The sequence below is a fragment of the Scleropages formosus genome, chromosome 9, assembly GCF_900964775.1.
Source record: "Scleropages formosus chromosome 9, fSclFor1.1, whole genome shotgun sequence".
Classification (NCBI taxonomy): domain Eukaryota; kingdom Metazoa; phylum Chordata; class Actinopteri; order Osteoglossiformes; family Osteoglossidae; genus Scleropages; species Scleropages formosus.
In genome coordinates this window covers 4,046,145-4,059,272 of record NC_041814.1, presented here as the reverse complement: position 1 = coordinate 4,059,272, position 13,128 = coordinate 4,046,145, and the positions used below count along the sequence as shown (strand labels likewise).

General features: G+C 41.0%; 1 protein-coding gene across 2 annotated transcripts; it reads right to left on the bottom strand.

Annotated features, from left to right (window-relative positions):
- Positions 1-761: 761 nt before the first annotated feature.
- On the bottom strand, positions 762-12,805 carry abhd17ab (abhydrolase domain containing 17A, depalmitoylase b). Of its 2 annotated transcripts, XM_029255022.1 has the most exons (5): positions 11,876-12,805; positions 11,119-11,513; positions 8,768-8,962; positions 7,976-8,155; positions 762-4,907 (listed from the first exon to the last, which is right to left on the bottom strand). In XM_029255022.1, the coding sequence occupies exons 2-5, from the start codon at positions 11,505-11,507 to the stop codon at positions 4,682-4,684; spliced, it is 990 nt and encodes a 329-aa protein (XP_029110855.1). In that variant the 5' UTR covers positions 11,508-11,513; positions 11,876-12,805; the 3' UTR covers positions 762-4,681. The 2 variants fall into 2 exon arrangements, with proteins under 2 accessions (XP_029110855.1, XP_029110854.1); XM_029255021.1 differs by lacking the exon at positions 11,876-12,805 and having other exon boundaries at positions 11,119-11,852.
- Between the last annotated feature and the right edge of the window lie 323 nt (positions 12,806-13,128).

Genomic DNA, 13,128 nt, shown 5'->3' with positions numbered 1-13,128 from the left:
ATGTGCAGAAGATCCTTAAAATGAAAAATATTTTGTGTAATACTATTTAAATGGCAAAAGTTGTGTGACGAGTTGAACAAGGTGCTGGGGTCTTGCAGTCTCACAGCCATTGCTTTTCTAAGACCGCTACAGAAGACTATATGATCTAACTTGGGGATTGTACTTCAATAATTTAACAAACTAATTCTTGGATTTAATTTATGAGACACAAGCACATCTCATTTGGTATTCTCCCAAAAAGTCTGCATGTGTTCCTGTGTGCATACAAACACAAACAGCAGCCATTTACACAGCCTTTTGTGTGCTAGTGAGAAATTAATTCAAGTATTTGTTTGGCTACAGTCCCAAAGCAGCTGTAGCTGGATAAAATAATCTCACATGGCATGTACCCTGCTTTGATTTACAAGGCTTCATAATGTTGTCAACTTCTTTTCCCAGCAGAAAAGGGCTCTTACACTGGCTTAGTAACTTTTTAATCTTAAGAAAAACTAAAGAAAATTGTGAATTGTGTTGCCGACAATCTCAATTTTGAATTAAAATCTCCATATTTTTTTCCCCAAAAAATTTCTTTCCACCCACTAAAAGTTACGCTTTTTTGAAAAGTCCATGGATGAAACTTTGCTTGACAGAAAAAAAAAGGAAAAAAAAAAAAAACAGCCAGCATGAGCATGATTTTTGAAGCAATTAAAAGAATTGTATGACATTTCCTAGAAGTGGATAAAATGCATTTATTGCTAATATGTCCACTGTATTTGATGAAACCTGACAATTTTAATCATGAGAAATAATCATGACCCCTTCCCATATGCAAATCTCATACATTGAGATGAGGTCTTACATCAGATTTGGCCTGAGTAACAATGGAAACATTTGTGGCACTGTGAATATTAGTGCAGCTGAATTACCCTTATGGATGCTATAAAGAATTATAAAATTGTATGTATATGTATTATTTGGCAGATAAAATCTTGGACCTGTGGGTGAAGTTCTGTTGCTGGTACAGTCTTATGTGACCAGGAATTAGTAACATTATCATCCAAAGATGTACATACAACAGTGGAATCTGATTCACATTTAAATCCAGGTTGAAACTAGTGCCTCTAAAACTCAGTGCTGCACTGATTCAACAGTAAGCATTGCTTACCTTATACTTATGCCATTAAATAACTTTATTAATGCATTTATCTTTTTCACCTGGGGGTGGGGGGGATTCCTTAAATAACCTAGCAGCACACATTACAACTGAGAAATCCCAACCCCGTAATTTCTTTCCCCAGCCTATGCAGAAAACCAACACAACACACTACATACATGTTTAGCAATTAAAAAAAGCTCAACTTCAGTTTATTAAAGGGAGAGAGGAAATAAAGAAAAAAAAAAAAATCTCTACACGTGTATTGGTCTCACATCAACAGTACACAGTTATCTGTCATTCCAGGTATAGTCCTCTCCACCCTTTCACCTTGCACACACGCATGAAAACACTTCACCATTGTCATGTATTCAAGTGGTTGCATTCTCAGGCCAGGTCAGACTCACTACATTGTGGCATTATGGATGAACTGTACACCACAGGCTAAATATTCAAATTAAGGATAATTCTGAGTAGCATTGTTGATCCTCCAGTGGTAGATGGGACTCTGTACTCAAACAACCCTAAAAGATTTATGCAAATAGTAAAAACAAGAGTCACACCTTCTGTTGCTTTTTGAGCAGAAACCTGCTGTCTTTTGTAATCTTCGAGCCCAGCCAACTATAAAAAAACATAAAAATATTTTACATAAGTCAAAAAGATTAATAAAAATCAAGGATATTGATATTCCCAGCTGTTTCTATGCCCCACTAAAGAACATAAGCTCAGGGTATTTAGTGACACCATACAGCAGAAGAACAATGTTTTTGCAGGGTGGCAGAACACTTCACAGCAGCACTTCCTGCAGAGTCTCAAGCCACTGCTTTGTGATGCTGGACACTGGGGAGACACAAGGTATTTTCAATCGACCTGGATGAGGTGCAGCCCAGATTCCAAAGGTGGGTGAACTCAGAGCCAGTACTAGGTACCCTTCATGTCAAACAAGCTGAAATAAGCAGGAAAACGTTGACAAATGTGCTCATCGCAAACATTTAAGAGCCAAATAAGGCAAAAAATTCATGTTCAAACCAAATACAACCAAATGAATACCTATTGGAAAAAAAGACCGCAAACAAGGGAAATTATAGAGTTGTGTTCTTTTTAGAATGCAAAACACAGCACCTGCACAACTTATATAACTAACAAAAAATAAAATTAAAAAAACAACACTGGCTACGTGAAAAATGTGACCCACAAAAATGCCTGGGAAATACTGTTTGACATTCATTTTTTCAAATAAATGTCCTTGATCCTCATCTTTAGCAGCAAGGTATCAGTACAAAACAGGCTGGCCAGTTAGACATCAGAACAGGCTTGTGAGGTCTGAAGATGGACTACACAAGTCAGCTTCAAGTTAGATTTAAAAATAATTTTAAAAATGTATCAAATTATGATACACAGCGCTAAGCCCATGCTTATAAAGACTACAAATAATTAAGCATTTATACCATTCAAAGCCATTCTGGAATGCTTCAGCTGTACATCTGAAAACATGACAGATTTTGAAGTATTCAAGTTCGGTAACATTCAGACAACTGCCTCTTTAAAATGTTCATGGATTATGGTATTAAATCAAACATATTAAACTTAATACAACTTCCTATAAAGACAGCCCCTCAGCATCCAAGACAGGAGGGGTGGCTACTAATTCATTTGCCAGATGCTGATCTAGTGATCCAGCATTGAGTGGTTAATTTATAATAGAATCAAAAAAAAAAAAATCCAGACACCATTTATGTAAACTTACTCAGTTTTATAAGTTAACCTTAAAATGTCATCTTACGTTAAAAAAAAAAAAGTAATCCTAACCATCACTCAAGGGATAATTACATGCTCAACAATAGAGTAACTGCAGATTTACAGTGGGGGCACACCTGGTGTCAAAATTTCATTTAAAAATTCCTCCGAACTCACTTTTCAGCCAGACAGTGGTATATAGCCTCTTCCAAGTTACAGCTCTCCCTTTTCACACCATTCCTTTGCTCCACGATAGCTAGTAGAGAACTTCTGATTTGCTGTATGTACAGTGCTTATAAAAATAATTTACCATTAAATTACTTAAACAGGTACACTGCTTAGAAGTTAAAACACAGAGGTGAAATTTTACGTAAAGAGATAAAATGCAGAGAGAAAAGTTAATACATCAGTATTTATGAGAAAGGTGTACATGCACTAGGGATGTTTCTGCATTTCTGCAGAGTAATAAAAACTATGAAAATCATACACTTCATTCTTGTAAATGCTTAACTGAGCAACAGGACTATTTAAAAAATGGTTTTGTTCGCAATACATTGAGTTAATTGAACACACTGTTTGCGATGAATGCTTCTGGCAAACTGCAAGTTATATTAATATTTGTTACATATCCAATCTAATGAGAGTGATCTATGCTGGCCTTTTACTGTACTTTCATTTTGTTCTTGGCTTTTGAAAAACAATTTTGGTAAAGGGGGGGGAAGAAGAAAAACTCAGTAAGTTGTTACCAGACAATAAAAATAACAGACTTTTAGCATCCATATGATGCAGGTAATTGTCTGACATTTGTGTTCTACATTATTTTTTTCCACAAATTTTACAGAAGAACACATGCATATGTGGATAACTCAGAGACTAACAGCAGTGGCTGCTGGTCTCCATCCCAGCATCCACAGGTGTGGAGATCCTCCCTCAGAACAACAGGTAACTATCTAGCAAAAGGCTGACAAAACCAGTCATCACCAGCCCCTCTCCATCCAGAAAAATGGTCAACTCAGAGTGTGTCAGCATGGTGTCTCTCCCCAGTTCAAATGGGATAAACAAAAAAACCCACTGAAGAGGACATGAAGGGTGAGGTGACTTCCAGTGTGCTGATGGCTAGAGCTGTAACACTGTACACCAAGGTGAACAGACAGTTTGAGATGAGATCACATACAAGGCAGGGAAAGGGAGACTATATTGGTGCCAGACTTGTTTCTTAAAATAAAAAGATTATGCATGTATTGGGCATGTCTAGGCACTAAACACTGCAGGATAATCACAATCCAACTGGGCTTAGAGCAAGGCTGATATGACTAGAAAAATCATATGAACCTAAAATGCAGGGCTGTGGAGTCTGTACACAAAACCTTCAAAGTGCTTCCGACTCCACAGCACCGGCCGAAAGTTGCATATTATTTTGGGGGTGTCGACTTATCTGGCAAACACAGCCCACCTCTAATTTACATGCAATTTACTTATACCTCTAATTTTTGGGGTGTTGGCTCTAGTAACCCAATAACTGCTTACGACTCTGACTCCACGACACTGCTAAAATGGGACTCATTCTTTATAGCGCCATTATGCTATGTCATTATAAGGTAAGGAGTAAAGCCAAAAAAGATGCACTTAAGGGGGGGGGGGAATTTTTTTTTAAAAATTCCAGTAGGACACAAATCAGTCTGGAACCAATATAATGGAAGTGTGCACCTACTCAGTCACAGAGTTCTGGAGATGTGGTCTGCCTAACCACAGACAGAGACGTGTGCGTGCTCTCTCACACACAGCAGAGACAGAAGGATAGGCACGGGGGGCTTAGGCATGCTGGGCTGCGAGCTCCTGGCTGATGAAGCGACGCAGACGCTCCAGGTACTGGCTGTACAGTTCGATGTCATTGTGGCCAGCGCCCTCCACCCACAATGGCTCCACAGCCTTCGGGCAGCGCTCAAACAGGGCCAGCCCATGTGAGAAGTCAATCACCTCATCCTCTGTTCCGTGGATAATCAGAACTGGTGATGTGATCTTGGATACCTTCTCAATGCTGAAAGAGATGGAAAGAGGCCATCTGGCTCATATATATAAAATGTATATAACTAACATGCACTTACTACAAAATTATATATTCCAAGCCTCTCAAGTTGCAGCCAAAGCAGTGGAAAAACACTGCATCCAGTTAACATTTTCTGTAGCAACAGAGTACAATAAAATTAAATATTTAAAATACTGAAGTTACTACAAATTGCAAAAAAAAAAACAAAAAAAAAAAAACCATCAAGATTTGGAAATCATACAGCATTAAGTTCTGTAACTGAACCCTGAACATTAACTGTAACCGAATGTTGGCAGTTGCTTTGGAGAAAAGTATCAGGGAGATGAATAAATGTAATATAAATTAACACTTTTGTGACCAGGAAAAAGGCAAAAAATAGGAGTTAGTACTAGGGGTTGCACAGACTGGTCGACAAGTCGATTTGTTGACTTTACTGCTCCGCGATGACACTTTAAGCTTGACGTCGACTAGTCCCTGATCACATGATGACGACACTAACAACATGGACGCCTCCGAGAAGACAACAGGTGAGGAGCCTGGTGGGTCATCGCAGCAAACAAGCAGCAGTTCATCAAGTGTGTGGAAATACTTCACTAAAGATGAAGCCTGGGCTACTGTCACTTGCAAAAGATGCAAGTCCGTCCTGAAGTACAACAGAAGTATAAGCGCAATGCACACTCATCTAAAAAGGCATTCGCTAACAGAGGAATCGGTCCGTGTACAATACCTTCATTCATTTTTTGTTTTAAAAATTAAATTTAGGAATTTACCAGAAAAATTAGAAAAACTGCTTTTTATTGTTTCTGAGCACACACACAAAAAATAACTTCATTTTCTCTTTTAATCATTCGAAGTATAGAACTCAAAATCTCACAGTACCAAATATGATGAATGCCCTAAAGTGCACAATATTTCCAATCTAAAGGCACGGTGGCACAGCAAGTAACACTATGGTCTCACAGGGCCTGGGTGGTACAAGAGGACATAGGTTCAATCCCCACTCAGTTTGTGTCGAGTTTGGACGTTCTCCCTGTGTCTGTGCGGGTTTCCTCCCACAGTCCAAAGACATGACATGCTGTTGAGGTTCACCCCTAGTGTGTGACAGAGAGAATGTGTTCCACTGATGCATGGATGAGTGACCCATTGAAAGTAGTGTATCTAGCAATGTAAGTCACCTTGGTGAATTAGGTGTGTGGGCTGATAATGTTACATAGTTTCCGTTGTAAGTCGCTTTGGAGGAAAAATGTCTGATAAGTAAACATATGTTTCGTTCATGTGTCTTCTGGGATCAGGAGAGGATCTGCAAATGACAAACTTCATACATAGAGTTCATTGGAAGTCGCTTTGGAGAAAAGTGTCTGCTAAATAAGTAAATGTCTAACAAGTAGCCTAACCTAGAACATAAAAGTGAGTTTCACTGGCGGTCTTTTCTTCGGAAAAAACGTCCACTCTGGAGCCATTTGTGCAAATGATAAATATGACACAAACTAGAGCAACACCTTTAGAGATCACAGACAATCTAGTACAACATGGTGCTGCACGGGGTTGTTCTACAATGAATGGGCGAAGATCTTGTGCGCAGCCTAACAGTGTAAGACGACGACAATCTTGCTGCTTTTGAAAAGCAGCTAGCAATCCATATTAACTTATGATCAATAACTCGGAGCGAAGCCAACATGTTCCATGAAGCCACTGATGGATTATGTACGGTTTCAATTCATTTACATGCGGGTTGTTCAAGAATACCACAACACTAAATAACTCAAAGTCAAAAAATAAGACAAGAAACTATAAATGAGGCATATTTTAAATATTTTACATTTTCGGCAAAAAAATGGGTTTAAAACAGTTAATTCATAATTTGTTTTTCAATTTTAAAACAAAAAACCCTGCTACGATGTCCCATCTTACTTAGGGACACCTGTGCAACTGGGCACACTGGGCCGCAAGCGCTCTCCAATGACTTCAACTGGCGGCTATATTTTGTGCATATGCAAGTTGGAGGCCTTCCCGGGCCAAATCTCCCTTGAAGGTGCTTCTCCAAGTCTTTTTGGGTTGGCCTCTTCTCCTCAATCCTTCTGATGGTGTCCAGGTCATTGCTGTTAAAGGGTGCTGATGTTCCGGCATTCACAACACGTGTCCTGCCAGCTGTAGCCGACGTTTTGACACCATCTCGGATAGCGGCCATGGGCCAGTCCATGTTAGGATTTCTTTGTTGGTGACTCGATCCCGGTACATTACTCGCAAGATTTTGCAAAGACATCTCTGGTAGAACACATCTAGCTTGTGAGCTATTTTCCACGGTGTTCTTCCACATTTCACTGGCGTATGTGGCTGTTGGTAATACGATGGACAAGTATAGCCGAATTGCCCGCAGCTTTCCCGACCCGTTGGTAGACGTCATGCTCAACATCGCCGTCTGCTATAATCACGCTACCTAGGCAGGCTCGAAGCACTCGACTGTTTCAATTGCCTTATCAGCAACTTTATCTTTTTTATACATACACACACATATATAGCCTATGTATGAGCTTTCTGTTGTATGCATATGCATTCAGTTTAAGAACGCAGATTGTCGGTTGTTGCAAAGCATTCCCTTCTCCTGTGTTTTTATTCATGACCGTCATCAGCGATTAGTCAACGTCAACTCGACTTTCATCACATAACTGTCGACTTAAAAAATCTGAAGTCGTGCAGCCCCTAGTAGGTACGTGAAAGAATCTAGCGGTGACACACAATATTCCAGTTAATACAGTCATTTGTTTAACGACTTCTTTCGTTGCTACATCACCATTTGCCATGTCACTGATTAAGAGGTCATTCAAAAACATAGGTAGTATCTACTCTTGGCTCTTCTCTAATATGTCACTACATCTACTAGGAAAGACAAATCAGTCTGCTAAAACAGACTAACAATCTAGTCTATTTACAGTTACTGTGAGAAACAGTGAATTTTTCATACAACGCTGGAAATGTCTACCTTTGCAGTTACCTACAAAATGCATAAAAGTAGAAGGGGGACGAAAGGCAGAGAGCTATGAAAGTCTGGTGGCACTCACTTAGGGAAGGCATCGAAGCAGTAGGTTTTTCTGGTGTCAGGGAAGGCCACGCGCATACCAGACGTCAGGGGGGAGTGCAGAACCACAGCTGCGCACTCGTACCGTGATGCTAAGTCCACTGTGGGAACCGTGCCGATGCTCTGGCCATATAATATTATGTTTTCTGGGCTAATGCCATACCTAAACCACAAAAGAACAGCAGAAGAGACTATTAGAAAGATACTTGCAGGTGTTCTTATTTGAAGACTCATCTTCTACCTATGCTTGCTCCACACTGAGAATAATACATTTAGTCTAAGAAATTTACTGTCACAAATCAAACCAGTTCATATTACGTAAAAATGCTGAAAAATCAACCCTGCCCACAATTTTACCAGTCTTTATATTTACTTACATTATTTAACACATTTTCTATCGAGATATTAAACTCTACAAATACTTGAAGTCTAAAACAGTCATAATTTTAAAACACAAAGCACTCCAAATCCAGTCCATCTCACAATATACTGTATACATAAATGTGCTTGTGACAAAATATAAATGACCTACCAATATAATAATACAGATTTAAATGAAATTATTTTCAAATTGTATTTTTCATTCTCATAGAACTGTTCAATTTAAAGGAATCTGATCAGTATAAAACATGACAAAACTATCACAGGCAAACATATAGCGCATAAAAATTCACAATTGTGAGCTTTCCAATATCAAGAAAAAATGTAATAATGAGAAAAAGAAGTTTAGTGGTGGAAAGAGGCAAAACGTGTCATATCAGTTCTGGAACAGTACCGTGATCGCAGTGCCTGCCAAGCGGCGTCAACGTCTGCATACAGATTTTTCTCAGAGGGCTTCCCTGTGCTGACGCCATAACCAGAGTAGTCGTAAGAGAATATGTTGCAATTGATGCGCGTGCCCAGACCGATGTAGAAACTGCTCATCTGACCGAGGTCCACCGCGTTGCCATGAGAGAAGAGGACTGTGAATCTGGACAGAAACAAAAGGCAGAACAGGATGATAACCAGTACTGGCTTTACAGAAAAATACATCCTTGAAATCTGAATTTATAAAACTTTTCATCTCTACATTTATAACCCACAGACACTGTCTGAAGCTGCTTGTCCTAGGCGGGGTTGCGGCAAACCGGAGCCTAACCTAGCAACACAGGGCGTAGGGCCGGAGGGGGAGGAGACGCACCCAGGACAGGACGCCAGTCCATCGCAAGGCACCCCAAGCAAGACTTGAACCATAGACCCGCTAGAGAGTGAGACCAGGCCAAGCCCGCCGCACCCCCTTACATTTATAACATTGTAAAAGGGGGAGGGGTGGGAGAATTAACTGCCTTGCTTTAGGGAACAGCATAGAAGCTGTATGGTATTTTAACTCACAACCTATGATTTAAATTGTAGTGGCATAATGAGCCAAAATCTATAGACACACAATACACTTGTTTTACATGTAAAAAAAACTGTACTGTAAATGAATCCTTTGGTACTTTAAATTTGAACCTTGGAGCACGTTCTACAGGAAAATGTAGCAATCATGGGTTTTGAAAGTTTAAAAAAAAAAACCATTAAGAACAAATGTTTCTTATTTCAAAAATTTCAGAAAAGCACATCTTGAGGTCAAAACATAAAACACACACATTAAACAGGAACCCAGAAATCTGGAACCATCCATGTCATTTCAATAACTGCTTTTCCTGAGTGGGGTGGCAGTGATCCAGAGCACATCTCAGAAGCACTGGGTGCAAGGCTGAGTTGGGTAAACCCTGATTGGGACCCTAATCCATTGCAGGGTAGCCACACACACAGTCACTCACTACAGGCAATTTAGGGTCACCAAAATACCTTAACCGTATACCTTTGAACTGCTGAAAAAAGAAAAAAAAAAAAAAAAAAACTTGACCACCGGTAGGAAACTTATGCAGACACAGGGACTTGCGAACTCCACACAGAATGAGAAGGGATCAAACCCATGTTCTCTTACACCACCAACACACTGTGAAGCATCAATGCTACTTGCTCCAACACAGTGCTGCAAGAAATTCAGAACCACATACACATCCGTCTGAACCACTTGTCCCATGCGGGGTCGCGGGGAGCTGGAGCCTATCCCGGCAACACAGGGCGTAAGGCTAGAGGGGGAGGGGATACACCCAGGACGGGACGCCAGTCCATCACAAGGCACCCCAAGCAGGACTCGAACCCTAGACCCACCGGAAAGCAGGACTTGGTCCAACCCGCTGCGCCACCATGCCCCCCCTCTCAAAATTCAGAACCTTACAATGTAAATAAAAGGACTGTATACATGCAAACACCTGAATCACTAAAATCTAAAAACATATTGTATGCTTATTTTTAAACCTCAGGGGGTGTTACTTCATTTCATTTATTCGTTTAGCAAACACTTCTCCAAAGTGACATAGATCTCTGAGAGCAATATAAAAAGTACATTACGTCAGCAGGAGGAGAGATTTGGAAGTAGAAACATGACTCTTGAGCACAGTCAGTCAATTTGTCACATACCACCATATGTACCAGTATACATTACACAAATAGCTGCAGCCAGGCCTTTTTTTTTTTTTTTTAATCATTAAAATGTCAAAACAAACAATGCTGGTAATGTAGTGATTGGAGCCACTGCCTTCGAGCACAAAGGTTGCAGGTTCGAATCCCATATCGAGCTGTAATACTCTTGAAGAAGGAACTTATCCAAAATTGCTCCAGTAAATGGGTAATTAATAATATATTGCAATAATACTTATAGTTAAAAATAAATACACAAGTATAGAAAAATGGCTTGATACTGTAAGTTGCTTTGGAGAAAAACATCAGGTAAATGATTTAATGAAAATGTGAGAAGCAACTGGATGTATTCTATGTAGGCTTGACAATGAATGCCATGAGCAGAAACTTTTTGAAGTACTGTACATTTTAAAAATTATGTATTACATATAATTACTATGCTGCCTAATTTCTGTTGCCTAATAAAAGCACCTGTCAGTCCACACCAGCAATGCAATGTGAAACTGAATATATCAAAGGCATTTATGAAGAGCACAAGGAGAAAATTTAAATAACTAAAAAAAGTCTTTGCATCAATGCTAACATCCCCCCCTGAAAACCAGCAGTCCCACTAACCTGGCACTGGGAGCACAACGTATATACATGCAGCAAACTCTGTTGCCACGACTGGAGCGGGTCAAGAACACCTCGGTGGCATCGAGCTCTCTTTGGGAGTACTGGAACTCTGCCCGTTCAGTTAAGTGGAGCTTCCACCTGCCATCGCCAGTGGCACCACCGCCCCCACCAACCCCTCCGCCGCCACCTCCGCCGCTGCCTCCACCGCCACCTCGCGACCGCAGACCCGAAGCTGCCACTCCACTCGCGGGCACTGAGCCCGTTTCCAGATCTGGCAAAAGGGCATATGTGGGCTCAGGGGGCAAGAAGGCAAGCTTGGCAGCAATGCGGCTAGGGCACGGGGGGCAACAGAACAGGCAGCACAGCTCGCTCACAGACAGGCCGTTCATCTTCCACTGCAGAGGGAAAGAAAGCAGAAGGACTCTCAAACAAACATCACCCTCCAGCCTAAAGCAAAAACACAGCACTAGCAACATCTTTTACGTCAGCGTACAACACTGCATAAGCATCCTGATGTGCAATGAGTGGCTTTACAATTTCAGACCTCTTTTAGGGCACACACTGAAAGAAGCACACCGTACTCAGAGCACAAAACAGAAGCGTTAGCGGAATAGCGTATCGGCTTGAGCACAAATTACTGAGGCCAGCATAAAGCCGCACATGCATATGGTCGTGAAATAAACAACACGTGAGGAAGGTGATCGTGCCAGACACCTGAAGGACTATTCATCAAGATAGGAAGATATGGAAAACTTACCTGTTATTGAGTTCCCAATGGATTCTCCAAAAAATGTATTAATTTATATAAACCCCCCCACACATACACACACACACACACACACACACACACACACACAGAAGTAGTTGTCAGAGTCCAGTGGCAGTGGGAGGCTGCTAAAGTGACTTTCTATATGTAAAACGCACGCATGGCATTGAGTGCACGGGGAAAAGCTCTGAAGTACAGGAAATATGGAACTACGCTAAATTACAGTGAAAAACCCTACGCACCACATCGTGGACTGGATGACAAGGTTGTGAAATGGAAAGCACACAAACTATTACCTACCTAACTGAAACACATTTTAATAAACCTAACATATGGAACTGCCACTCATCCCAGCAGTAAACCAATCAATCAGTCAGTTGTGCAGCCACTGACTTGGTCGCATGGACGACAAACAGCTAGTGGAGGACGGGCTGGTGATCTGGTTATGTTGTTAAACTAGTTGCCTAACAGTCCGGCGCGGTGTGGCCGTATCGCCGGTGTGCACTGCGGCTCGTACAGCCACGGGCTCGGCGACGAGTGACCGATGGATAATCCAACAAGACAGCCGGACCCTTTAAAGTAAACCGGCTCAGAACAAACAAAGAGTCAGACCGGACACAGTAACGGTCACAAACGGGCACGAGCCGCTGTCACGAACCGAAGCGGAACACCGCGCCGTCGCCGCCGACACGACAGCCGTGACGGAGCGCTGCTCAAAACACCGACTCCTACATAAAATCTATTACCCACGCAGACAACTGTGCACAAAAGTCCCGTCTGACGGCGGACAAGAGAACAGCGTCTAAAAAATCCGACCGATCCATTCACAATAGCAGCTAGAAGGCGACTTTCACGAAGACGTTCGTTTATTAATTAGTTATCCGGCTAATTGTAATGCACCCCTCCGGGTATGTCCGACCATAACCGGAAGTGACGAAGACCGGAAGTGACGGAATAAACCAGCCAAAACACAAAACCCGCTTTCGACCACTTGTAACTCGAGCTGTTGTACATTTACTATACAGAAAATTGCCATCGTTCGTACTGTACATGAGGTGGCGCGTGTACTTCTACCATTCGGCATAACTCCACTGAGTACATTTGACAGTACTGCTAATTGTACTTATGAACTACTTGTGTCTACTGGCATTTACATTTAATAAATTCGTTTAACATTATTATTAAACTACCTACAATTATTTACTAAGTTATAGAGTTGGGTAACTTTTTTTTTTTTTTTTTAA

Bases quoted from the DNA above. Each gene is read 5' to 3' on its own strand.
- abhd17ab (XM_029255021.1), bottom strand. From the start codon at position 11,594: ATGTTGCTAGTGCTGTGTTTTTGCTTTAGGCTGGAGGGTGATGTTTGT. The intron at 8,156-8,767 runs GTACTGTTCCAG...TTTGTGGTTTAG, and splicing joins TGGCAGGCACTGCGATCACG to GTATGGCATTAGCCCAGAAA. The intron at 4,908-7,975 runs GTGAGTGCCACC...CATCTCTTTCAG, and splicing joins TGCTTCGATGCCTTCCCTAA to CATTGAGAAGGTATCCAAGA.